At 43.6% G+C, this 25735-nt stretch overlaps 1 protein-coding gene across 1 annotated transcript in view; it reads right to left on the bottom strand.

Annotated features, from left to right (window-relative positions):
* The window catches only part of GRIN3A (glutamate receptor, ionotropic, N-methyl-D-aspartate 3A), a 76101-nt gene that overhangs the window by 49485 nt on the left and 881 nt on the right, over window positions 1–25735 (bottom strand). Inside the window, exon 2 of the mRNA XM_014952011.1 lies at window positions 25269–25709. Within this exon, the coding sequence (XP_014807497.1) occupies window positions 25269–25709 (441 nt within the window). The remainder of the gene's footprint in view (window positions 1–25268; window positions 25710–25735) is intronic.

The raw sequence follows: 25735 nt of genomic DNA, 5'->3' as shown, positions 1-25735 counted from the left end.
GAACTGTGCCCATCTATCCTTATTAAAGTTCTTAGACAAAGTCCTTCATTACCTCACTTTGGAAATTACTAAAGTTTGACTATTTCAGCTAAACTGCCTATTAAAAATCCTATGGAAATTCAGTTGTTTTGTTTAAATTTGACTTTAAGCTGTCATTAAAGATATGACTTGCGTCAGTTTTTCTTGAAATTACACAAACAGAGAATTAAACCTCATTTGAATAATGTTAGTTGTGGTCTATTTTTAATAATATATTTGCATTTACATACCGTCACTAGCAAAAACATTTTCTGTGTCTATGAGAGCTTAATTTTTTATTGCATGTCATTAGCTCCTGTTTTATAAACCAGCCGTGATCAACTGACTTCAGTTTTTACTGGGCAAAGAAGAGGCCTGGAATCCTTAATTTCTGACTATCGCCTCTGGATTAGATACCAACAGTCTTTCCACCAACTTTCAGTGGGCTTTGGACCAAGCCATTCATGGAGTATTAAGCTTTACATGGTCTGATGTGTTTTGACCCCCCTGCATCAGCAGAGACTGCAGCCATTTATTTGCTTTGCGTATCCCAACCAGAGCAGTTTTACAGTTTCATTGCCTGAGACACCTGAGATAGCAGGCTCATTTAACAACTGAAACATGATTTGCATTTCGTTAAGGCAAGGTTTTTCAAGCCTCCATTTCAGCAGTCTGTAGCCTTGTCCTTAGCCCTTGGAAATCTTGTGAGCACAAATGCCTGGAGCTGGACTGACTGACACCCTGAAGGATCTGGCCATTTATCTCTTCAACCAAATTTGTAATGCTAATTAGGCATGGTCACAGTGACATTTTACTTGACATTATGATAGCTTCATTAGCAGAGTTAAAAGCATATACGTGAATATTCTTTTTCTAACTGTGTAAAAGTAAATAATACACAGAAAGCATTATTCCCCTCTGACTCTCAGGGGCAAAGGCAGTGCTCAAATACACACTTATGATAAGAAACACAAAAGAGAAAACAGACTATGTAATCACATCAGAGAAAGCTCCACCGAAGGAAAAAAAAAAGCTTTCTGGCTTACAGTGCAACTGTGGGGACTCACAGCTTTACAAACAGAGCTAAATGGCAGCTGTGAGCAGCTTCAAAAGCTGGGAAGCTCTTTCTTCCATCGTTGAAATTACAAAATTGAGGCTTAAAACCCAGTTTCCTAAAGGCTACGGGCACACCTATGGCTTCATGCCATGAAAAAAGACGCTATGAAATGTTGTTTTACTTTTTTTTTAATATCTGCCCTACTGCTGAAACCGCAGTGCTTCAAGGAGGACTGTGTGTTGGCAGCCGAGGGACCATGGGAGGGGCTGTGGATGGAAATGTCCTGCCACCCTGCCTGACCAGCTGCTGAGCTGCCCACCGTACTGCATCCCCTACAGCATCCCAGCCTCTGCGTGGACAGAGGGATGGTGTGCTCCTTCCATCACCTCCACCTCCAGGCTGCTGTGAGAAACCTGCTCTGCCCAGAGGGAAGGCTGTGGCCAAGTGGACACACGGAGGGTGAAGTACTCAGGTTTTCTTCTCAAAATCCATTCTGCAGCTTCCACAGAGGCACAAGCGGAGCGTGGGACAGGAACGTATCCCTCCACTCCCCTCTGAAGAGCACTGGGAGCTGGGAATGGGGGTTGTGCTGCTCCTGCTGTGCTCTCTCCTGGTCCCAGGCAAACCCCCACATTGCCATGGACGTCAGTAAGCACTAAGATTTGGCTTCTAGGCCGTGATCCAGCAAAAAACTTAAGCACCTGTTTAAGCAGCAGCAGCAAGTACGATTAAAAATACCAGTCGTACATTTCTTCTGGTATTTAGACAGAAGAATAATCCTGCCTTTTGGTTCTCCAGGGAAGAAAATCCCAGACCTACTTTTGAAAGGATGACTTCACGAGTCCCTCTTTTTTGTGTCTCGCGCATCTGCCTCCACGCACACAGCTGTTTGACCAAGACCGTGATTTGAAACGAGGAAGGTGCCCACACTGAAGGCTATTTTTTGCAGATGGTTTAAAAGCTTCTGAGAGAGAAAAGCTAGCTTAGACTAGATAGAGCTGTCCTGATTCCTGCAGCAAAAGAAGCCTGGCATCCGTCCAGGCAACGCTTATAAGCAGATCCTAAAAAGGGACCGACTGTAGATTTTACAAAAACACAACAGTTAGATTAATTTAAGTCTTGACTTAGTTTGTCCTGAAAATACTTTCTCTCGTTAGACCAGACAGTCGTGCCTTGAGGTTGCTTTGCATCTCTAATGCCTACATACAAATACTCCAAACTAATCTGAATATGTACAGCTCTCTACAAGGTCAAAGAGGCAATATAAAATACGAACTTCCAGCTGTTCTTGGAAAATAAGACCCATTATTTATCTTCATAGCCACTTATAAATTATCATAACTAATACTACTTCAAAAACTTCAAGGTGTTCTTTGCTCCAGGAGGAAAAAAAATAAACCAACATTTAAAGTTTGCCACAAAATATTTCACACAGATCCCAAGAGCCAAAATAGTTTATCCTTCCCTAAAATGTGTCATTATAACTAAGAAAAGACACATGATTGCTAATACAAACAGATTGGGGGGGAGCTGGACGAATCCTCCATGATAGGCTTTCCTCCATCATTAAAAAGGCAATGTAAAACTCTGGAGAACCACCTCTGCTCCGTGGTATGCTTCAGCTGGGAGAAAGAAGTGGCCAGGTCCATGTCTGTGACTCCTGCTCTCAAGTCCTACAGCTTTGTAACCAATGTCTGCACAGCCCTTGCAAAGGGGTAAAAGATGCCAGGAGATACCGAGTGTGAATATTAACCATAATCATTACTGCACTGTATTATTTTCTGGAAGCTCAACATGGTTATGGAATCAGGTTGTCACAAGTAAGTGAGCATTTGCCAGCAACAGCAAGGAGGTCATGGCCAGCTCTACGCCAGCTCTTCCCCAGGCTCTCTGTCTAATGCCACTTCCCAGTAACACATTTCCTTGTGGCTGGCCTCATCTAGACTGTCATGTTTGTGAGCAGGGTTTCTCATTTGGCGTTCCTGCTGTAGCTACCCCATCACTGGTCTTCCCACACTTGTAAAGGATGCAAAGCACAGTGTCTGTTCCACAGAGGCATATCTTCCCGGGGTTCTTTGGAATGTCACTATAAGCTTGAATGATGGAAAAAAATCATTTAGCAGAATTTAATTCTTCCCTTAAGGAGGCACAGCATTCAACTAACTCAAAGCTCTTCAGCAGACTGTCTAGGGGTGTCTGTGTGCTTCTCTCTTGAGAAGCACCCCACAACATTGGTGCTTTGCACATCCTGGACATCAGTCAGAAGGGTAGTCTGAGTTTCCCCATGTGTTATTCAAACGATGCACAGGAAAAGGGCCTTCTTCCCCCAGTTTTTGGTTCATGAGGGCAGTTGGAAATCCAGCTTTTGTAAGCAGCAGAGCCAAAACCATGGCACCACCTGGGAGCAGACAGTGAGTGCATTTTGGGGTTGCCGGGATCTATCTCCTTGGTCCTGGAATTCCCAACATCTGAGGCGTGATGCAGGAAGACCCTGTTGTAAAAAAACTCTTATAACACACCAGTGGTGCTGTTTTGACACTGAAAATTATTTAAGTGGCTACCACAGCACTTTGTGTGTGTGTCTGCTGACAGAAGAACTCTTACTAGTCCTTTAGAGTGATTACGAACAACCCTAGATTGAAGATATAGGTGTAATCAGGCTACAGTAATAAAATTTTACTTGGATTATCAAGATATCAAAGTTCAAAGGCTGCTGAAAAAAACCCAAATGTGGTTGTATCAAGGATCCCCAGAACTGTTATCCCAAGCTGAGAGCAGAAGCCTTGACAATGCAATCCTTGACAGGATGGCACCAGAGGTGCCAGGGCTAAAAATCTCAACTCACCAACGGTCAGCTGGTGGTTGCAACCTTGGCAGTTGAGTAAAACTGGGTTTAGGGAGAGCAAAGAACAAGTGCCTAATATGTACTGTGTACCAGATACTGTGAATGTTGGTGAGACGCTGGGACAGGCTGCCCAGAGAAGCTGTGGATGCCCCATCCCTGGAGGTGTTCAAGGTCAGGTGGGATGGGGCTTTGAGCAACCTGGTCTGGTGGGAGGTGTCCCTGCCCATGGCAGTGGGGTTGGAACTGAATAATCTTTCCGGTCCCTTCCAACTTTAACCATTCTATGATTCTATAAGGTGGAACTGCAAAAGAACGAGGCAATGGGCAAGTAAATACAGCAGAGATCCAGACAGTGCTATCAAACATATAAAAGCAACCAAAAGCAAAGCCAGAAGAGGAACAAACTCCTGCTATCAGCATAATACTCCTCCCTTTAGAGGTCTTGGGAGACGGACAGCTTGCCACTAACAATCCCCATGCCCTGAGAACGCACACACTCTTGCTCTGCCTTCCTAAAGATGATGATGCTCAGGACCCAAAGCTGTGTGGAAGGGAGAGCCCAGCACCTGAGAAAGAGATACAGGAAGTGCAAGTCTGACAATCTGGGCTGTATCATTACTGAGTACTTGGAAAATTTGCCTACAAGTGTTAGCATCATTGGGACCAATAATACTACTTTGATTAGGTTGCTAGGACTTTATGAGACTAACAATTAATTCTTGGCTTTGCACATACAGAACAGGTTTCTAAAGCTCATGTCAATTGCATGTGGTGGTTGCTCTGATGCCTTGCTCTTGAGGGACTACTCTTAACACGGTGCAAGAGTTGACAGAGAATTTGGCAACCCAGGCTGCAATTACCATGCGCATTGCCAAGCACAACCACACACCAAGCTCACTGGCATCTCACCCCTGCCAGGCTCCTCAGCCTCAAGGGCTCTTGCTACAGCGTTCCCATCCTTGCCCTGCTATGGCAGCTTCCACCCATCCATCAGCAAGATGGACATGTTGCTATCAGTAGAAAATGCTGCTTTTTCACAAGCACAACAGGCTACGAGCACACTTTCTGTATTACCCTGCTTTTTAGGCATGAGCAACATTCTGGCCAAACAAAAATAAATTATTTCTGGAAGAAAATGTAGAATATATATATGGAAAGGAGGTATGGAGAAGACTTATGTTATGTAGGTAAAAGAAGTTTGATACCATTTTACAAAAGCAGTGATTGTCCCTTCTCATAGGCACCTGGTGTACCCACACAGCACCTAATTCAATTAGATTTTATTCACCATTAGCACCTGCAGGAAGGAATAAAATCTGGAGCACGGTTTTCACTCACCAGTCCAGTTCCAGCAGGACTCAAAAGTGTCTTCAGCTCCTCCTGAGCATTTGTGTTCCCCATACTTTCAGTAGCTGTGCCCCCGTGTCTCATTATTTTTACAAATGACTATGATGTGCCCACCAACAGGCTGTGCAACTCTGTCTGGCGTTCGCAGCTCAGCAGAGTGAAACTGGGTCATCTGGATCTTGGAGACACAAACGGGGAAGGAGATGGCAATTCAACACAGAAACCTTCCCCCTTCATCGCAAGGCAACGCTGCAAAGTGATGCTCGGGATGTGGCAGGCAGGACAGGGCAGGCAGGACCTGCAGGACAGCCCCAGCTGCTGTCAGGTGCTACTCCTCCAGGACAATAACCAGCCACCACGTCAGCTTCTTCATCTCTACAAGTCCCTGCCAGCCAGAGAAATACCCACAGGCTGTGCTGCCTGCAGTTACATGCAGAACAGTCACTGTAGGGATAGCTGCCCATGGCAATATACAGTGGGAGAAATTAGTGCTGACCCCCGTCCCGTTTCTCAGAAAGTCAGCTACCAGCTCATCATCACATTTCCTTTTGCTGGGCCTTGCTCCAGGCCATGTTCCACAGGATTAATTTTACCTACAGGTGCATTTTGCTCTGTATTGATTTCTCGTATGAAAGAAAGCTGAGAATTAAGCTTGCAAAGATGGATCTCTTAACTCTATTAAATGAGGCCAGGGTAGATTAAGTTAGTAGTTGATCTTTTTGAGGCTAGACATTTAAATCACGGCTCTAAGGTGAATTCTTGCGTGTACTTGCTTGGCTTAAAATCAGGATCAGCATTTAAGCATCTCCACTTGAGGTTTCTTACTTAATACATCAAGGATTTAATTAGAAAGATGGGAAATTAGAAAGAAGAGTTATAATTGGCCATTAGGACTATTAGGGAGTGAGCATGGGGAAAAAAATTAAAAATCAAACATCTCTTTTTAAAATAAATACACTTTGCAGGCAGTGGGGTAGGGAGCTGACAGAGGGAACCGAGTGGCTGTGAAATGCCACTAGCTGCCCACCCAAAGTTGGGGCAAGAAGGTCACACCCTGCACAGGCTTCCTCGCCTCGCTGGGCACCTTTCACTAATTGTGCCACACGGGGAAGCTACTTTCCTCAGCAGGAGTCAGTTTATTTGCTTAAGCAACAGTTCAGGGATAAGTGCTGCTCAAAACCAGCAGTTGTTGCAGTAGGAAAAAATAAATAAACTGGAAGGTGCGATGTTTGTTAGCTCCTCAGCTGCAGATTTACTAACTTTCAACACAAGATAAGAATCTGACTTTTGAAAATGCAGCAAAGCCTAGTGGTTTATATTCACTGTACATTTATTAATCACTGCTCCCCATTTTTCCTTCCTGATCTTGAACTAATACATTATCATTAAAAAACAAACCAAATAAGGAAACAACCACAAAAGGCAACTGTACAATTCAGAAGTTTTGTGGCAGTGTTGGCAAATTGCTTTTCTGGGCATGCAAAACACAAAATAGGGCATGATCCTGTAATCAGGAGGCGCCTACCCCTCCCCACCCCCAAAGGCAGAAGCATTTGAGTTTCCAATAAAGCGAACAGCAACTACCCACAAAAGTGTGTGACTGCGCAGAGCCTGTTACCAAGGCACACAGGGAGAGGAGGAGGAGGAGGAGGAGGAGGAAGAAGGGGCCCTGGCTGGCTGTCAAATATAGAAACTGAGTGATCCGGTTTGAAATCCCTGCCTCCTCTTGTGCTCCCCTTGTGAGCAAACCCCTCTCTGTAAAACGGGGATAACCCCCTCCGCAGCACCAGGGGGGCACAGACCATCCCACGCAGGGACAGGCATCTCCCTCCCCTGTGAAACGGCTCTCTGCCCATCTTAAGGCTTACAGCAAGATAAATATTTCACACCCTTTTACACAGGGAGGGATACAAGGGGAAAAACAAAAAAAAAAGAGGTGAAGTCACACGTCTTGGAGAATATACCAAGATTTTGCCAGAAGCAGAGTCTAGGGCTCACATCTCCTCTTATTCCTGTGCTAGACAAAGCTGCCTCAATAGATAAAAGAATTTCGAAAGTAACAAACAGCCATGTGTTTTATGGGTTATTGTTAAATAACTTGGGCATCTGTGCCATTGCACTGCTCAGAGTGCACTGGTCTGTCCTTCCAGACTAGTGTCACCCATCCCACTGACACTTGCCTCATCAGGACCCCATGTCTGCAAGCATTTGGATACGCACTGGGATTTCCTCATTAGTTTTAAGTGGGTATGCAACTTACTAATTACCCACTGTATTCCAAGAGAGTCCCGGGTACAGAGTTATGAAATGAGACCTTACTGTAGTAAACCACTTCACAGAGCAGAAAGTGGTTTACTGCAAGTATCGCGGTGAGGGTGGGGAGAATGCATCAAAAATCACCAGCCATGCCTGTTCCATCCTTTGATTTATAATGTGCAAGATCATCAGGTGAACATTTACGGCTCCTAGCAGTGACTCAATCTTCTGCTCTCATCTAAACGCTTGACAGAAAGCAGACAACGCCATCACCTCTTTACGATGCACAAACATTTGCAAAGATTACTGCTACCAGGTTTTCTTTTACTCTGCACCTCACATGGACATTTACACCAACAATGAAGTGATTGCACAGAGATTGTAAATCACTATAAAATATGAATGATATGTATGAATCCCTGCTTTGCACTGAGTTTGGGCTCAGCGGAGCAGTGTGAACTGACACTTCATAGGCTTTAAGCAATGTGCCCATGCCTGTGATGGCGGGCACACAGACTGAGGATAAATACGTGGCCATACACACTCAGAAAAGCAGTATACCATGCTTGATGGGACCATCTGGCTGCACTGAAGGTTCGTATTGCTGCCTGACACCATCACTCCCCAGAAGCCAGCACTAATCACAAGGCACTGGCCGAATAAATAGAATTATCTCTTCCTTCATCTCTGCCTGTGGCAAGTGCGGCTGATCCCAGCATCACGCCATCAGGAGAAGCTCCTCATCCTTCCCCTGCAGATCCCTTTCCTGCTGCAATTGCATAAAAGCACCATATGGACAAATCACTACTGGTGGCAATGGACGCCGACAACTGCCCGGCTGCAGCAGCTCTTTTCTGCCTTTTTTGCAGAGTTTTTTGCCTTACAGCAGTCCCTCCCTCCTTGTTGAGCCACAACCTGGGGGGCAAGCTTGCAGTGGAGGTCACCACTGCACCGCTGGTGAGGCTGGAGGGCTGCCTAAACTTCACAGAGCTGACAAAAAACCTGGAAATTCACACTGCATTGGAGAAATACAGGATCTTCCCTCGTTAATGAGAAACTCAACACCATATGGACAAAAATAACTCAACATATTAGCAAAACCTTTGGTGGTGGTGAAGTTTAATTTACTTTTTACCCTGGTAGAAGAAACTAGCAAGGAGTAGCTGGTTGTGATGGAATTAAATACCAAATTTACTTCACTGTAAATAAAGTTCTTCATCCTACCTATTTATGCAAAAACTTATTTGTACTGCTACTTTACGTTTCTTGAGGGGGAAAGGGAAAAAACTGTTGTGGCAGGTTAATAGGGGTTGGCTTCGTTTATGAGAAGGTAATGAAAGTAACAGCAACAATTTAGCAGGCTGGATGCTGTTGATGGGAAGAACGTTTTGCAGCATGGAAATGAGGGGAAAGGCCGGTACAAACCTACTTTTCTCTTCTACCTTCTCTGCTGCAATTCCTTTATATTTCCACTGCCTCCGTATCCCCCTCTTATAAAATAATGTATCTCCTCTTTAAAGTTCTGTAGGGTTTGAGCAACCGTGACAGATGAAAATCATTACAGTCACTGCAAAACACCAATTACCCAAGCACGTTGAGTATTTAATTTATTTTTTAACAGCTTTGTGCTTTAGGAGCTGGTAGGGCTGCACGTTTCTGTGAGTCAGAAGGCTCTCAAATACTCCGAACCAAATGAATCAATAAAATATTGTCTGTTCTTGAGCTTCCTACTGACACACGAGATATTTTCTTCCCCATAGCTCACGTCTTCCTGCCCCGGCCCATGCGATGACACGTGTATGGATGGGATGCTCTCTCTAGGTCAGCTCTTTAATTAATTAATAGTGATTACAGCTGATGAAGAGCCTCTCAGTTCCTGGTAATGAACTTTACAGAAAGTTTTGAGGCACTCGGGCAGCCAGACCGAGCTCTCTGCGGGTATCCTTGGGTGCAGCTGGGGCAAATAGCATCTTTATTTGCGTAGCTGCAAATCCAAAAGCATCAGATGTACTCAAGGGTCTGCCTGCATATGATTTTGCCCTCCTCTGTGCTTCGTGGCTTATAAACTCTCAAAGCACAGCAGCTGTAACTCGTTTTGAACAGCAATTCATTCATCGGAGCCACCATCCTCCCTACAGCCTTTGCCAGCCTGGTGTTACAGACTAATACCACAGTCCAGTCTGGCACTGCCCGTTCTAATGACTAGAAGAAATAATGACAGTTATGAATTTAACAAACAAGACTGAAGCTATGAATTTAATGATCCGGGAGCCAGCCTTGAGTTATGCAAAATACATTGAGTTAGGTATTCACAAAATTCCTTCAGCATAATTGTCGGCACGTGGATTGTTTGCAAACAGCTAGCACAAACTACTTAGTGTTAATCATTTGTTCCGTGACATAGTTAGTCATGCACTATTTCTGCTTCTTGAGTGGGTGATTGTATCCTCCTGAAGGAGAGGGTAAGAACCAGCGAAAATGAAGCGCGCCCCGGGAGCTTAACACGGATAAGGGCTTGTGATAAAATACGAAAGCGTCATGTCTCACTAATCTCAGCAAGATGTTTGCATCTATCCATCTCCATGCAAATAACCCGCGATGACTGTGCAGAGTCTGGTGAACCAAGCCTGGGGACGAGGAATTCGCACGGGCTATTTCTGGCGCCGTGATTTTTAACTCTCTGAACAAGGGGAAGTGTTGCAGAGGAGGATCTAATTCCCCCAGTCAACCTGGAAGGAAGGGATGACAGAACACCGCTCCTATGAGTTTGGCAAGAATGCATGATCATAGCTGCTGTCTCTCTCTGCAGACAACAGTACTGTTTCAGGAGAGAGAACCTATAATTTAAAAAAAAAATAATAATCACAAAACCAAGTATATTCCCTGAAGAAAAGGAATGGTGTTTTTTCCCTTTCCCCATTTCAGTTTTCTCTGTTTATGTGATGCTAAGGATGCAAGTCTTGATCCATTTCCCAGAAGATAAATTATACTTCTACACATTTCAGTGACCCAGGACGGAACTAAGGAAGGTTAAAAACTGTAAGCTCTGAATTTTATTGAAATATTGCTTTGGTATTTTGCATTGACACAGAGGCTACACTGCCCTGTCTGAACAAGGGACCTGAAATGTTCTGTAAAATCCCCTTTACCAGGTACCACACAAAACATCAGGATGTGTTATTAATTAATTGGAGTGAAATGGCCAGCCAGCTGTGAGAATAAAAGGGAGAGACTCCCAGAAAGCTGGATCTTCTGTGAAAGGTTTTCTTTTCTTTTCTGAAAGGTAAGCAACGTTTGCAAAATATTCTTAAAATGACTGAAGATTTTATATGTGCTTGAGGATATTGACTGACACACATGTGGACTGTTAACTTTGGGAGGTGGAGGACCAAGGAAAGAGCTGAGGAGGCTGCTGGAACAAGACCCTGTAACCTCATGGTGAAGGCAGGAGTAATCACCCCATCAGGAGGGCAGCGCTGGTCTCCTAGACCATGCCTTGAGACTGGAAGCATCACCCATGTCAAGTAAAGTCCTCTGCAAAAAGATTTGCTGAACAGCAGGAACTTGCTCTCCAGGTTGGCTATTTCTTCCTGGCTAATGCTCTTAGAAAGGATGGATGCTGCAGCACCGCACAACAGCTCCAACAGGGACCACGTTGTGACCACGTTGGGCAGTGGCCAAACACAGAGGGAGATTCAGTACTTCATTTACAGACAGACAACAGTTTGCTGCTGGTTTTGACAGCTGCTGGTTTTGACAACCTTCCAGAGGAACCTTCTGACAAAGCAAGGAAATTCAGCTGGACTCCTCCACGCCTGGACTGGCAGAGCAGCAACTAGTCCAGTGCCCAGCCCATTGTATTTTCCTGTAAGTTTTTAACTGTGCTGGAGATGACTGAATTTCTCCTTTGAGTCCCCTGCTTGATGGTCAGACTGCATACTCATTTTTCCCCCTCTTACTGACAATAATAAGCAATTTTGCTGCTTATTATTCTCTAATAAGATTGCAAAAATTCTGTATGACTCTCGGAAGAGATGCATTTGCTCTCATAGCGCTGGCACAATAGGGTTCCACAAAAAGATGAATTGTCTGAATTATCCTTGATCTTAGTCAGTGAACAGCGCTCAATAGACTTTTAAGTGAAGGGAACTCTCTGATGAAAATAAGGCAAAGTCAGGTAAAATTAAAGGTTAAAGTTGATGTCAAGTTCACTTACGAATGAAGAATTAGTATCACAGACCCTGTCCTGCACCCAAAGCAAAGCTGCACCACACTCAAATGAACAAGAAGCCTGAATATATTGGTTTAGGTTTTTTTAATGATGGCAATTGCATCAGAAACAACACATAGATACGCACATGAATGAAATGATTCGCTTCAGCTGTTCTTGTTCTCCTCAACATTTGCTTTTCACGAACATTCCAGTAATCAAATTACACTGGGACAAATGCTCAGAGAAAATGAATAGCAAAACCAAACACTTGCAGTATTTGCAAGTTCCAGCTTCCGTGTATATCTCCAATTCCTGCCTTTATCAGATTGGAAGAGAAAAAAAAAATAATCATGCAGCTTAGCCAAACAACCAAAACCGTATCTCTAGCTGGTCCCTATTCAAAGCCAGTGAAGTAAAAGGAAGCACTTTCAATACATTTTTTTTTTTGGAAAGCTCTGGGATGCAGTTATCCCTAATGCTTATATTGTTCGTGCTTGTTCCAGAAATTTCAGGTGGTTTTCAGGCAGAAAAAATTCTCTGTGACTATCAGATGTATTATTCACTGTGAATTCTCACTTCGTTTTCCTCTTAAAGTACACTTCTGGGGAGGAATACAAGACCAGTATGATCTGGTCAACAAGCTCCCATTCTCTGTCAAGCAAAGCGTCTTTCTTATGCTAATCATGTGGTACACTGCATCCCACCACAGGTCTCAATTTGCAATTTATTCTTTTGCTGCAAACCTGTAAGGTTTGTGAATGCCCAAGGAGGACATTGCAGCACAGCTAACTTCCACATAACTACATGTTACATATTTATATGCACTGTCAAAATGGTGGGAAGATACGAAATTGAGTTTCACTGGAATCTAGCAGGCTGAGCTATTTATAAATAAGTGTCTTATTTTTGGTGCTCTTCAGAGAATGTGATGAACAGTGAGTGATGAGCAATTTATGTTGCTGATCATTCGTATCACAATAGAGCCTTGCGGTCTTTTTCTGGAGTCAAGACTCTGTTAATTTAGGATCTGTATTATCCTACAGTGGAAGACAGGACCTCAGACGAAAGACCAATGGGGAAGATTCAGAAAAGGTGAAATGAGCATGCCACACTGAAAATGGAAGAGTAGGTAGAAGGTGGTGTAGCTGAAAAAAAAATTGATGGTTCCTGGGGATTCTGGGCATCAATATTCAAAACAGACCGATCACTCATCTCTCTCAGAAGAAATCCTCAGTGTGAAGGAATCCTTTCCCACAAGTATTATGCTCTGAAGGATTTTCTATTTATACAATGAAGGATAACATTAAAGAAAATATGGCATAATGAATGTGAAATAAATGCCGTTAGAAGGATTACATGCTTTAAAGAGATCTTGGGGGTATAACTGAATGAAAAAAGCAGGTTTTAATTAACAAGTGTGTAAGTAGCCTGTAGTATGTAAATAATTCATGTGTATAAAAAGATGATCATAAGGGTGACTGCATAATCATCATTCTGGCTTCCCTGTGTTGACTGCTGATGTAGGATTCCTAATCAGAGGCCACAAGAGTATTGTTAACCATACCAGCTCATCCAGCCTAATTCTACCCTGATACATCGTGATACGAACTTTTAAAGGGGTGATTAATACGTGTGGGTTCTTTTTCCCCCAGATCGCTGAGGAACAAACACTGATGCCGTGTTTTATCGTTTCCCCCTCATTAGCTCTGCAGCAAATTTTATGGATGCCAGTGGGAGTTTGGCACGAGCTGCCCCCCTCTCTGGTCGGAAGGGACAAATCTCTGCAAACAGCAGTAGATCTGATGCCGGTCACACCAGGTGGTGCAACTGGTTTTGCAGTGAAGTGGGGATATGTGGGGAGCACACACGACCTTCTTTTGCAGTCCCAGAGCAAGAAAACATCACTAAATGTTACTGGTGCGGGCTGTGCATGTTACTGGTGCTGGATGACTGGGGAAAGAGAGCCTTCCATCAAAGCATTGGTGGATTTTGTACTCTGGAAACAAGAATAAGCTCCTGGAAGCTCCTATTTGGCAAGCACAACATGGTGCAATGACACCTGAAGTTTTCATGTCCCAAAGCTTAAACCAAAAATCATCAATGCGTTTTGCCTTAACTATTTACCTACCTTTGCCTCAAGGCTGTTATTGGGTATGTATTTGTCCCCTTGGAGCTGTGTGGTTTATCACCAATCACACACAATTTAAACAGAGGAAACGCGGGCACATAACTCTTTCACCTTGTTGCCCTTCCAATGTAGGTGTAAAATCAACTCCATGGTATTAGAATACTAAGAAAATGTAAATCACAGCAAAAACCAGTTTCAGTACACTCTTGAAAGAGGGCAGCTATCAGCATCAGTAAAGGTTGGATCTATTTTTCCCATGTTCTGGTGCTTAGATTGAGTACAGTAAATTTTTAAAAACAACTGTTCCCCTATACTGAGGTGTTTAACTGATATATATATGTGAGCCTTACACGCTGATTAAGTGATAAATAATTAAGCTTTCATCTAAAATAGCACCGGAAAATTATCAAACTGTGAACTCGTAATACTGACTTTTCATCTGATTTGTCAAAAAAAAAAGTTCTTTTTAAGCCGGTTTGAGTAAGTATGCTATTAAGATGAGTGTAATGTAACTGCTTTATCAGTAGCATCATCGAGAGAGCCTGATGCATAATACAGCTGCTCTTTCTGGCTATTAATTGCTATGTCTAATAGTTCCTTCCTTGCAACAAATGCAAAACTTCATTTTTAAAATCTCAGTTTATGGTTGAAGATCTATCTCATCTTTTAACTCTGTCTTAAGTTAGAAAGCCTTGTAAAATGTCTTACGAACAGCACGGGCAATCATTTCCTTCACAGTCTTAAAAAAAGCTGAAGTGGAATAGCATGTCTTTAGGGAAATACTAAGACTTTAAAATATGCCTGTGCAGCATATTCATAGATTTTTATAATGCATTTCAAACACTTTCCACATTGTAAAACAGGCTTTGGAAACTATCATCACAGATGAAAGCTGGTGAAGAAAAAGTAATAAAAACACTCTAGCAAGAAAAGGAAAAAAGGGGGTCTGCTTCTGAATTCCCTAACATTTGATTTCTCCTATGTAATAATAACAATCAAACGATCACAGTAATTTCCCCGTTTACTGTGCCTTGGTGGCAGCTGAGGGTGCACCTGTGTTCACGTTCACTCTGCTCCCCCACCTCCCCATCTGCTGCCTGCAGCCACGCACACCCAGGTGACTCAAACCTTTCCCAGAAAAGTTAATTAGCCAGCGTGCTGCACACCAGACCTTCTCCAACCCCTGCCAAGCGGACACCTTCCAGTCAGCTCCTGAGGGCTCCCCCAGCTCACCGCTCCCGTGAAGGTGCTGTCCATGGCAAGGGTGACTCCAGACAGCATCTGAGAGGTTCAGCATCATCTCAACTCGCTGGTAACACACTCACACACCTCGCAGAGATAGGGGTGGATGCTTTGCACAGCTGTGATACACACATGCTCTCTGATTATACCAACAGGATGTATATAAAGATATACATATATATATATGCACACTACAGGGATGCAAGAAGCTGATGAATGGTTGTATTGTACCATGGGGTGGGGATTGTTAGCGGCAAGCTGCCTGTGTCCCAAGACCTCTAAAGGGAGGAGGCAGGAGTTTGTTCCTCTTCTGGCTTTGCTTTAGGTTGACTTTTATATGTTTGATAGCACTGTCCAGATCTCTGCTGTATTTACTTGCCCATTGCCTTGCTCTTTTGCAGTTCCACCTTATAGAATCATAGAATGGTTTGGGTTGGAAGGGACCTTAAAGATCATCCAGTTCCAACCCCCCCTGCCATGGACGGGGACACCTCCCATGAGACCAGGTTGCTCAAAGCCCCATCCAGCCTGGCCTTGAACACCTCCAGGTTCTGGGTACCTATTGGTATGATGCCATCTGGAGGTTCTTGAACACTTCCAGGGCATCCACAGCTTCCCTGGGCAGCCCGTTCCAGTGTCTCACCACCCTCACAGTAAAGAATTTCTTCCTGATATCTAATTTAAATCTCCCCTCTTTCAGTTTAAAACCATCCCCCCTAGTCCTGTTGCTCCACTCCCTGATAGAGTCCCTCTCCATCTCTCCTATAGGCCCCTTTAGGTAGTTGAAGGCTGCTATAAGGTCTATGATTCTATGGAGATTCTATAGACCCATTCTATGGATTCAAAGGATATGGTAAGCTCAGGACTGAGTGGTGAACATCAAGCCTGAATGGAGGTATGTTCTGAAACCTTGCCTACAGACAAAGCCAAGCCGCAAGGCCAGCTGCACATAGACATTTGGTTGCAATGTCCTGAAAAAGCAGCACATAACAATTATGGTGGTTTACTGCAGTTTGTAGTCTGTCACCCTGTCAGGTCCCTTCTCAGTTCTTCATGTAGTTTAGTTGTCCATAAATACCAAGAGTGATGTCAGTAGGTTGATGTGACAGCTGTGAGGCACTTGGGGCCAGATTGTGAACTTCTTAGTCACACTGACGAGAAGTCCCTTGCACAAATGACTTTGCTCAAGTGTGACTTCCTTAATAAATGAATCATCTATCATTGCTGCCTACTCAAGCTGAAATCTTTCTCCCAGTTCTGCTGTTACTTCCACCATCTGCACATCCTCTCCCCATTGGTAGTGAGAACCAATTTGGCTGATTGACAGGGTGTTTGAGAAAATGTGGAGGCCTTCAGGGCCAGATCAGAAGTAAAGAACAGTCACTGATGTCCAAATCTGAAAGCCACCTTGCCTGGACTTGCTCTCATTTATCAGGAAATCCCTTTTGGGTACATATTGGTATGATGCCATCTGTATCCAAGTGACCTTGGCCTGTCTCCTAGTGCTCTGAAATGCTGACCGGAAGATGTCTCACCCCAGGTGCCAGAGCATCAGGTGGGACTGTGTCCTGAGATGCCCAGGTGCATCTCTCTTCCGGTAATTCTCACCACGGAGGATGAAAAAAGGGTTCCACTAATTACACTCACCCACATCAAGATCTCACACCCTTCTCAAGAAGCCCTTTTGAGGGCTACAAACCACTATCTTCCTTTGATCCAATTCCAGTTCTTTCACCGCTTCCTAGATGTTGGCTTAGCCATTCCCTGGGAGGTCCGCGCTACTTTTGGGGGAAGCATTTCTCACTGGAAGTAGCCATCCTTAGCCAGGGATCAAGACAGAGCTGTTCATTCAGCCCTGGCTTGGGCAAGCTGTTCTGGTCCATGCTTGCGGATCCCAGCTCTCTGTAAAATTCAGTTCCCTTGTTTTTATGCTTCTGGGAGAAGTAAAGAGACAGAGAAGGGCACCGCTTCCTGTTTTTCAGTTCAGTTTATTTTCTCCTTCTCTCCCTGTGTCACCGACATCTGTGTTTCTAGTTTTTCTTGCTTCCTTTTCTTGTTTTCTTCTCTCTCCTTCCTCTGGCTCCTTTAAGCTATTTAGAATAAACTCTGGAATAGCTGTTGGTACTGCAGTGAGATTCGGTGTTCTCTCAATCAAATTGAAAAGATGATCCTTCCCCTCTTTAAAAGCCCTCCAGTAAGATCTACAGAAACATGAATTTATAGCCTGATTCTTCTTTGGAAGACAAATCTAGGTTTTTAAAAGAAACTGTTTTTTACAATTTCCTGCTAATTACAATAACTACATAAATTCTTGCCATGCTATGCCTGGATTTCTTTCACATTAAAAAATTACATAGAAATCCACTGAAGAAAAGAACATGAGATAAACATTTTATTTGATGGCTTAAAACTGTAACTAAATCCAACATAGCCTAAAGTTCTAATACCATAATTTTTCAATATTTTATGAGTTTAAATAGTAAATACCTCATTTAACGTACCCCAGATGAGAACATTCATAAATAGTCTTTGAATGTCATTGTCAAAATTGTACCGAATAACATATAGCATGACAAGATCTTTCTAATTTTCTAATTACAAAAATTAGGCTGTTTCTAATTTCCATAGCACTGCTGCCATTTTAGTAGAAAAATGAGGTGCTTTCTCTGATTTTGTGGACAAATTCTTGGGGGAAGTTATACCGAACACCCAAACTTACATTTCTAGAGAGTGTTTTCTTTGTTAATAATCTGTTTGGTACGTAACTTTTGTATTCGCATAGTACCTGGTACCAAATTGTCTTTAAATCTGTCCTTTTTGGCAGAATTTTAATTTTTATTTAGTGCATAAAGATAAGGATTCTTTGATGTTTCTTCTGTTAACGTATGTCATTTAGTAAAGCAATAATCGATGATTTAACCCTGTCAAAGTTTAATCACTCATTATCAACATGAGTTTGTGCAGTATGTTATGAAAGATCTCTTCTAGGGTATGCAGTGGGGAAGACACTGCTTTGTGAATACCCAGAATAGCTAAAAAACCCAATAGAAAAAATTGTCTACGGTACTGAATTTGATGTTATCTCAGCTTTTTCTGCATCAGAGAAACAGCACAGGATGAGGAACGAGAAACTCTTGCTACTAGCCAGCTCTGGTATTTTGCCCAGAATCTACTATATCATGAGTAGAGCGAGGAAGAAGACTATTTAATAAAGAAGAGCACATCAAACTACAAAACAGGTATCTTTGCTTTTGGGTTTTTATATCAATTCAATACAGATATTTGTTTTCCATTTATTAAGGAAATGTCTACTGGTTCAGTACTTAACTACAAGAATCGCCTTCCCTCCACCCCCTTCCCCTATCTTCCCAAATCCCAACTTTTCACCACCCTTTTCCAACAGAATTGATATAACTAAAAATGCAACAGAATTTATAAAGTTGACTAAGTGATTTGATGAAACTTGACAGAACTGGATGTACTTCAAGAACAAAGTGATCATTGGCATAATTTTATGTAAGGATTCCCAGAGTCAGATACCTTAAATAATTATAGACTCAGTGCAAAGTCTGTATCTGGGTAATAACCCCTTGCTCTAGTTGAGATAGATTGCTCACTGTTGACTTGAAGCCACTGAAATGAAGAATCTCTGGTGTATGTATTTCAAATAATGCTGCACTATCCAGCTGCAAACTCTGTAGTACTCATATCCCCCTAACTTTGGAATAAGCAGACATTTAAGCTGTGGCATGTCCAACATTTCCTTAAACAATAATTGCCAGGAGAAGAAAAATATATGAAAAATTATGAATGGTGAATAACACTCTGAATGGTGGTTGTGCAAACCAAGCCTCACAACGGATATTACAAACTAAAAAATACTATAAAATAAGAACACCTTTATGCTATCTAAGCTAAGTGTTGAAGAAACTTAGGGAATTTAAGAGGGAAGCCTGCTGTAAGATTTCACTGAGACTTGGGTAGTAAGGAGTAGTAAACAACTTTCTATTATTACTAACAACTTCCAAGTCTTGGACGAATATGCTTGAAAACACTTTTTCATCTCACAAATTTTCTCGTCCATAAGCAATAAAACACCTGGGAAAATAATACATTCTCATACCTCAAACTGTCATAAACATTTACCATATGCCATGCTAAAATACTCTAAATTGCAAGATCCCTTAATTTCAAAAGCCCCGTGGCAGGACAGTGAATTCAAAGGGTTTCTGAGGGCTTTCTTTGAAAGGAGAGGGGTTGGAGACAGCACTGAAAGATGCTGTGTGGAAAAGGTCACTCTAGCAGAGTTCTGGCTCCTTCCTTCCCAACGGGGTGTCAAAATTAAGGATCCAGGGGCAAAGAACTAAAAGTAAAAATACGCTCACCACTCTCCTGCATTCTGAAAAAACATCTTTTGCGGTCATGATGAACTGAATCCTCCTTAAACACTGTAACTGGAATATAGAGACTAGTTCATTTTTTTTCCTTTCATTGTCCCATGCTTCTAAGTACGCAAAGCTTGTTGATAGAGGAACGATCCTTAAATTAGTCCCAATGGGTAGGGGGGCTGCAATGTTCTGTTTTACATGGCTGGATGTCTCTAGTGGTGTTTTAAACAATGTTTATTACGGCTCTGACACTTTAGGAGACAAGGATGACTTCTTGTATTATCAGGGGTGCAACACACAGAGAAAACACACCCTGAGCATTAAACGAGGTGAAAAAAAAAACGCAAAATGCAGAAAGGTGCCAATACAACTCCCAAACATTATGCCAACATCACTTCACAAAATTTGAGGGCTTTCTGACCACGATATAAAGAATATAAACTGGGACTCCTTCCCCTTCAACACACAACATTTACCAGCTTCAAGGCAACAGATTGGCTTCAGCTGACAACACAGTGAACTATGAAAACCGTGCTGCTCTCAGAGGGTACAATTCAATACAGGCCAGGAGCACAGGTAAAACCACCCTCAAAGTATTAACCTGAGGACAAGGTATGATGTTGGGGAAAGGCACATGAGAGGCATGAGACTGGATCAGCTAGCAAATACTGTGTAATTGCCTTTTGAGAGGGGACTCTCACAATGAGGAGACATCTCCCATGAGGCTAGGACCACCACGCTGCCAGCCTAACACCAGCTATGCCCCTGAAATCTGTGCTTAAAAGAATTAATGGCTCTGCAGGATACGCGGCTATGGAGCAAAACTGTTAGTTACACAAAGCTTTTTTACATTAGCTCGGCAATGTAAAAGGACTCTCCTGCTTTACAGCAGATCCATGGCCTGAATTGTGCAAGTTTCAAAAGCTCTCTGTGAGGAAAACTGCACAGAGACCTTTCGAGATGCAGCTGAACATTGGTTCGTACGTCCTTTCAATTTCCACCCTTTTTTCCCCTCAAGACATCTCTCATAAACCCTCTTGAAGCGCACAAAAGGTATGTGCCATGCTATTTATGCAGTTTGAAGTGAGGAGGGCCGGTGATCACAGGGAAAGACTGATCACGTATTCCTCATCTACACAGTAAGTAGTGGAAACTTCAACATTTGGGCTAAATCAGATTAGCAATGACAGCTTAAATTACCAGAGCCTGCAGCCAAGCACGTGTTTTGTAGTCTCTGAGAAAATGAGATTTTTAATTTTTAATTTTTTTCCTCAATCAAAAATACTTTTCTATAAAAATGCAATTCTGGCTTCAAGGAGAAAAAAAAAAGTGTCTTTGGGCATTTAGTTGTACAGAAGTTATTTCACATCTGTGTTCCCTTGCTCTAATTTCTGCCTGCCCTCGCTAGTGCTCTGCATACCCTGTGTCTTGCAGGTCAGTATGACTTCTGGGGATACCATACACACAATGGTATTCCTGGCTGTTTTCAAAAGGGAAAGATCTGTATTTCTCCACTCGGAGTGCTTTGATATGGATAAACTATAAAGCTGTTTTCAAAAGAAAGCTTAATGCCTTTTAAAAGAAACCAAAAATTAAACGTTAATGGTCAATGTTTCTTTCTACAGCATCTGTTCTGAGGCTGAACTTGCTCCTTCACCAGAAAATTCATTGTTTAAACTACAACTCTGACTAGATTTATTCATTCTTCTGACCCTCTCTGAAGTCACAGCAGTACTCGGCAGTGCTGCAGTTCCAGTTTCTCAGGAAAACAGATAAAGCACGGACTGGCTGAGCAGGGACTGATGATTCAGATTTACTTTATTCTCTTTCATTGCTCTGAGATTCCTTTTCATGTTAAAAGACATCAGAGCTCCTGATTTATCTGAAACCCAGTGAAAACACTCCCTCAGTTCTGAAGTTCAGAGAACGCTGCTGCAAACATGATCTCCCCTGTGTTTCTGATAGCATCGCCTATAAAATGGATATTATGGGCTCTTCTTCCCAAACCCTCGGCTCTGAACTGTCGTACTAGAAGGGATACCACTGCATTTATTTATGGCTCATGTTCCCTGGATCTGCTCCCTGTTTCATCCCTGGGAAAACTATTAAAGACATTGGCAGTCCTGGAATTAAAAAAAAATAGCATATTTCTTCATAGAAACATATGTAACATGACGAGCCTTCCCTCAATGGCATCAGGGCTCGTGAACTGCTGTTTCGGAAACAGTGATCTGTCAAAGACTCAGTGCAATTTGCATCCATGTTAGTAGTAAAGAAATCCAGTGGTTTTTCGCTTGCTGAATGATAGTGTTAAATTGTTACTTTTTCTTACAGAGAGTGTGAAAAATTACTGGAGTGACAGTAAACTCAGAGAAGGAAACAGCTTTTTTCAGGTCACAACAGCGTCTGGATTTACTGTCAGTGTACGTTAGTCATTAAATCACATATACAAATGGAAATGGAAAAAGTATGTCACATTTTACTCTGTGTAGCATCCCTTGAAGCCACGTGTGCATTTTGCCACACACAACCCTGAACCTCCAGCAGAAGCTGCTGATGTGAGAGAACAAATGCTGTACCACACCACTTGGTGATGGCTGTCATCTTGTGATTGCTAATTGTTGTGAGGAAAGACTGTTGGCTCTTTTTATTTTATTTTAACTTCAGAAGAGTAGAATTTAATGAGAAACAGACTTTTAAAGATGGTCTAACAACCACAAAACTTTTGAAAACACTCTAGGTATCCCTTTCACTGCAGCTGTGACACTGGGTTTCCTCTCAAGGCTAGATTTTTGAAGTATATCAAAGAAGTATGTCACAGAGGCAACAGACAGTATTATTGAAACGTGTTTCAGGTCTGGATTCTTTTCTTCCTTTTAAGTATTGTTTTTGCCATATGAAGGAAGATTTGCTCAAAGATCAACGTGCTTTTCAGTCACAATTAGTATCTACTTAGTACAGACTTCAATACAAAGCAATGATGTTAACATTCAGCAGCAGTACAAATGTTGTATGTGTACATCCCTGTACTGGTGTGAAAAAAAAAAAAGTGGAAAATGAGACCCTGTTAGATGTTGCTACCTTAAAAGCATCCTCACAAAAATTCTGAATGCTGAGGAGAAGCAGCTTGAGGCATCATCTAGCGAACATCGGGTTCGTTAGCGTGTTTGCCGTGCTCCTCATAGTGCAGAGGGTGGGAAATGCTTTTCAAGGGCAAATGAGTTTTGGGTCTGCTCCTGTTGCTGCCTGGAAGAAAGCTTAACTGCAGGCAGCTCCCCAAGGTGTGTGTGGTGGTGTTTTGGAGGGAGGGGATGGGTCTATGAGTGGGGGGGTGACCCCAGGGAGGGTGGACGCTTCACTTTTCAGAAGCAGGGTTAGATTTCGGTCTTCCTGACTTGTCTTCTCCAAAAAAACCTGCATGCTGGGCCTATTAGCAAAATCTGTCTCGCCTACAAAGACGTCATTTACACTTGCCTCCTCTAAAATTGCCAGTCAGTAGCAGTCTGTGGCTCGGGGGCTGTTAAGCCAGGAAGGTGGGAGGTCCATGGTACATTCATGTCACGCCAGTGCTGGCATGGGACTGTTGAGTGGCGCAAAATCCCTGCCTGCAGCAGGCAGTGAGACACCAGAGGCTGCTGAAGCCAACATCTTCTGGGGTCTCCTGGGTTCAAGATGCCTTTGGAAATCCTGAAACTCTGGGAAGTACGTGAGGTAAGGCTTCTGGAGCATTGCTTCTGGAGTTAGCCTTAAAATGGTATTTATTACGTATTTATTGGCATTTATTATATGGTATTTATTTTGAAGGAATCAAAAAAGAGTGTTTAGGAGGGTGTCAGGCCCTCCAAACCAATCCTGCGAGACTAATATGCTTTTATTACCTGCTGGCTTTTTGAGTAAGGCTGAGATTTTTTTTTAATCCACAGAGCCTTGAAGAGTGATTTTTTTTAGCTCAGCTTAAAAAAACCCCAATGGATTCTGTTCAGCACAGGTTCATTGTCAGGCATTGGTTTCACTGTCACTGAAGACAATGACACTTAAATGTCTGCTTAAGAACAAAGTCCCGATTTGGGCAGATTGATCCAGTTGGTTCCCCACTGAGAACAATTTGAAAGTGAAGCAGGAGCTTTGAAGCCTGTGGAAAGGAGCAATGACTCTAACCCTGTGCTACATGCATTTGACACATTTTGTGTCCTCAGGCAGCTTTGGATGAACTTAGACCCATCTCAAAGATTGAAGAGAAAATAGTTCTGATTTTAACAGAGAGAGTCAGGAGATGCTGGGTTCAGGACCTGGTCTTCAAGGAGCTTTGGCTATTGACTCCAGCACAACCGTGAGTGTACCTGCAAAGCTGGTAGATGTTACTGAGAAAACCTGGATGCTACTGGCAGCAAACACACATCAGTGGTGGCATTCAGTGGCACTGATTACCCTTGAGTTTCTGCATAAATCTACAGAAAGCTGAGTTGCATGGGTTTTGCTGAGGTAGAGAAAACTAGCTGAGTTCAGACCAGCTTACTGCAGTCACACCTTCAATTACAGGCTAGGAGATGCCTAGCACAGACTTTCTTCTCCTACCTTTTCTGTCACAGTCTAACACATGAAAAAATACATAAGTCTAACAGTGAGCCAGGCTGGGTTCTATATTTGTTTTTGCAAAACAAATTCAGTTGGTAATTTTTTTTTTTTTCTGATTACATTTTGAGACCAAAGTTGAGCTAACTCTTTTTATATAAAATAATCATTTCTCCTGGCTACTTAAATGGCAGCTTCTGCCATTTTACTCATCACTTCCCTTGCACGGGCCACACCGAATACAGCATTTTCTTCCACCTTTTCTGCCTGAAGATGATTACTGGCATCAAACGCCCATTTGTGAAATACTTAACTTTTCCAGAGGGTGTAACAGTAAGTTGCCATCTCTGTACGACAGAAAGTTTAGCTCCCCATGGATACTCCCCATGGATCAGCTCACCAAGTATCCAAGACAGCTTAAGACAGTCAAACACAATGAATTTAGTTTCTACTATTTTAGCTACACAGTCAAACACGGCCACAGCCAAACTTGTTTCTACTACTTTAGCTAGGCAATTAGATTTAGCAAAAGTCTGATCTAGCAGCGACACACGAACAACGAGTAAAGAAAATCCTAGTGCTTTAGATCACTCAATGCAAAGACAAGTTATGATGACACTTCTGCGGGTAGTTGTTCCTCTGGCAAACAGCCTACCGTGCCCACACACCAACAGAGCACAGCATTTAGACCAGTAATAAATAAGCACCCTGCATGCTTGGTTTAGCCTTTTTTTTTTTTTTTTTTTTGGTTAACAACCTTCTTTCGGTCTGTGATGCGTATACTTTTCCCAAAAAAAAGCCAAGCTAAGGACCTCCAGAAGAGCACCTTCTCACCCGTGCATGTCCTGGATGCCCCCTTTTCTCCTCCCAACTCTACAACTTAACGCGGCACAGGACTGCGGGCTCACAACTTAGCTTTGGACACCGAGCTCTGCCTTTCCAGCGGGGGGATGCTCGTCCCCCTCCATCCCGGGGCTGGAGCCACGGGCCGACACGGGGGAAGATGCAAAAGGAGGAGGGAACCACCAGAAAATCCACTCCGGCGGCCCCGGCGCGGGTCCGAATGCTTCTCCCCGGGCAGGACTCGGGTAATGTCCTCCTCCCCAAGCCCGTGGGACCCGGACCCTTCCCCGCAGGGTACCCGAGGGTACCGGGGGTGGGGGGGAGCCCTGCCCGCCGCCCCGCTGCCCCCGGCGCCTTACCGGGCTCCGCCGGGGGAACTCTCCCAGCACGATGCTGACCACGGGGATGCGCAGCGCCGCCGAGATGAAGTCCAGCTCCAGCATCTCCCCGCGGCTCTGCGGGAAGGCGAGGATGGCGGAGACCCCCTGCACCACCACGGTGTGGCAGAGGCTCTGCAGGAAGGAGACGGGGTCGTTGCTCCAGGAGGCGCTGGGGGAAGAGAAGGGGAAGAGGGGCAGGTCGCCCAGCCCGGCTTCGATCGCCATCACCACCTCCAGGGACAGGTTGTAGGGCAGCAGCCCGGACACGCCGTTGAGGTTCGCCACGGCGAGCAGCAGCGCGTCCCGCGGCGAGGGCGAGGGGGGCGGCCGCCTTTCCCCGCCGACTCCCGGCCGCCGGCCCCGAGGCCCCGCCGCGGCCCCCCCTTCGGGGCTACCGCTCGCCCGCCGCCCGCTCGCCACCTCCCCGCCGGGCCAGGCGGCGACGC

This window comes from Calidris pugnax, unplaced genomic scaffold, assembly GCF_001431845.1.
Source record: "Calidris pugnax isolate Ruff unplaced genomic scaffold, ASM143184v1 scaffold216, whole genome shotgun sequence".
Lineage (NCBI taxonomy): Eukaryota > Metazoa > Chordata > Aves > Charadriiformes > Scolopacidae > Calidris > Calidris pugnax.
Note: the sequence above shows the minus strand (reverse complement) of the source record. Positions and strands in the feature narration are given on the sequence as shown.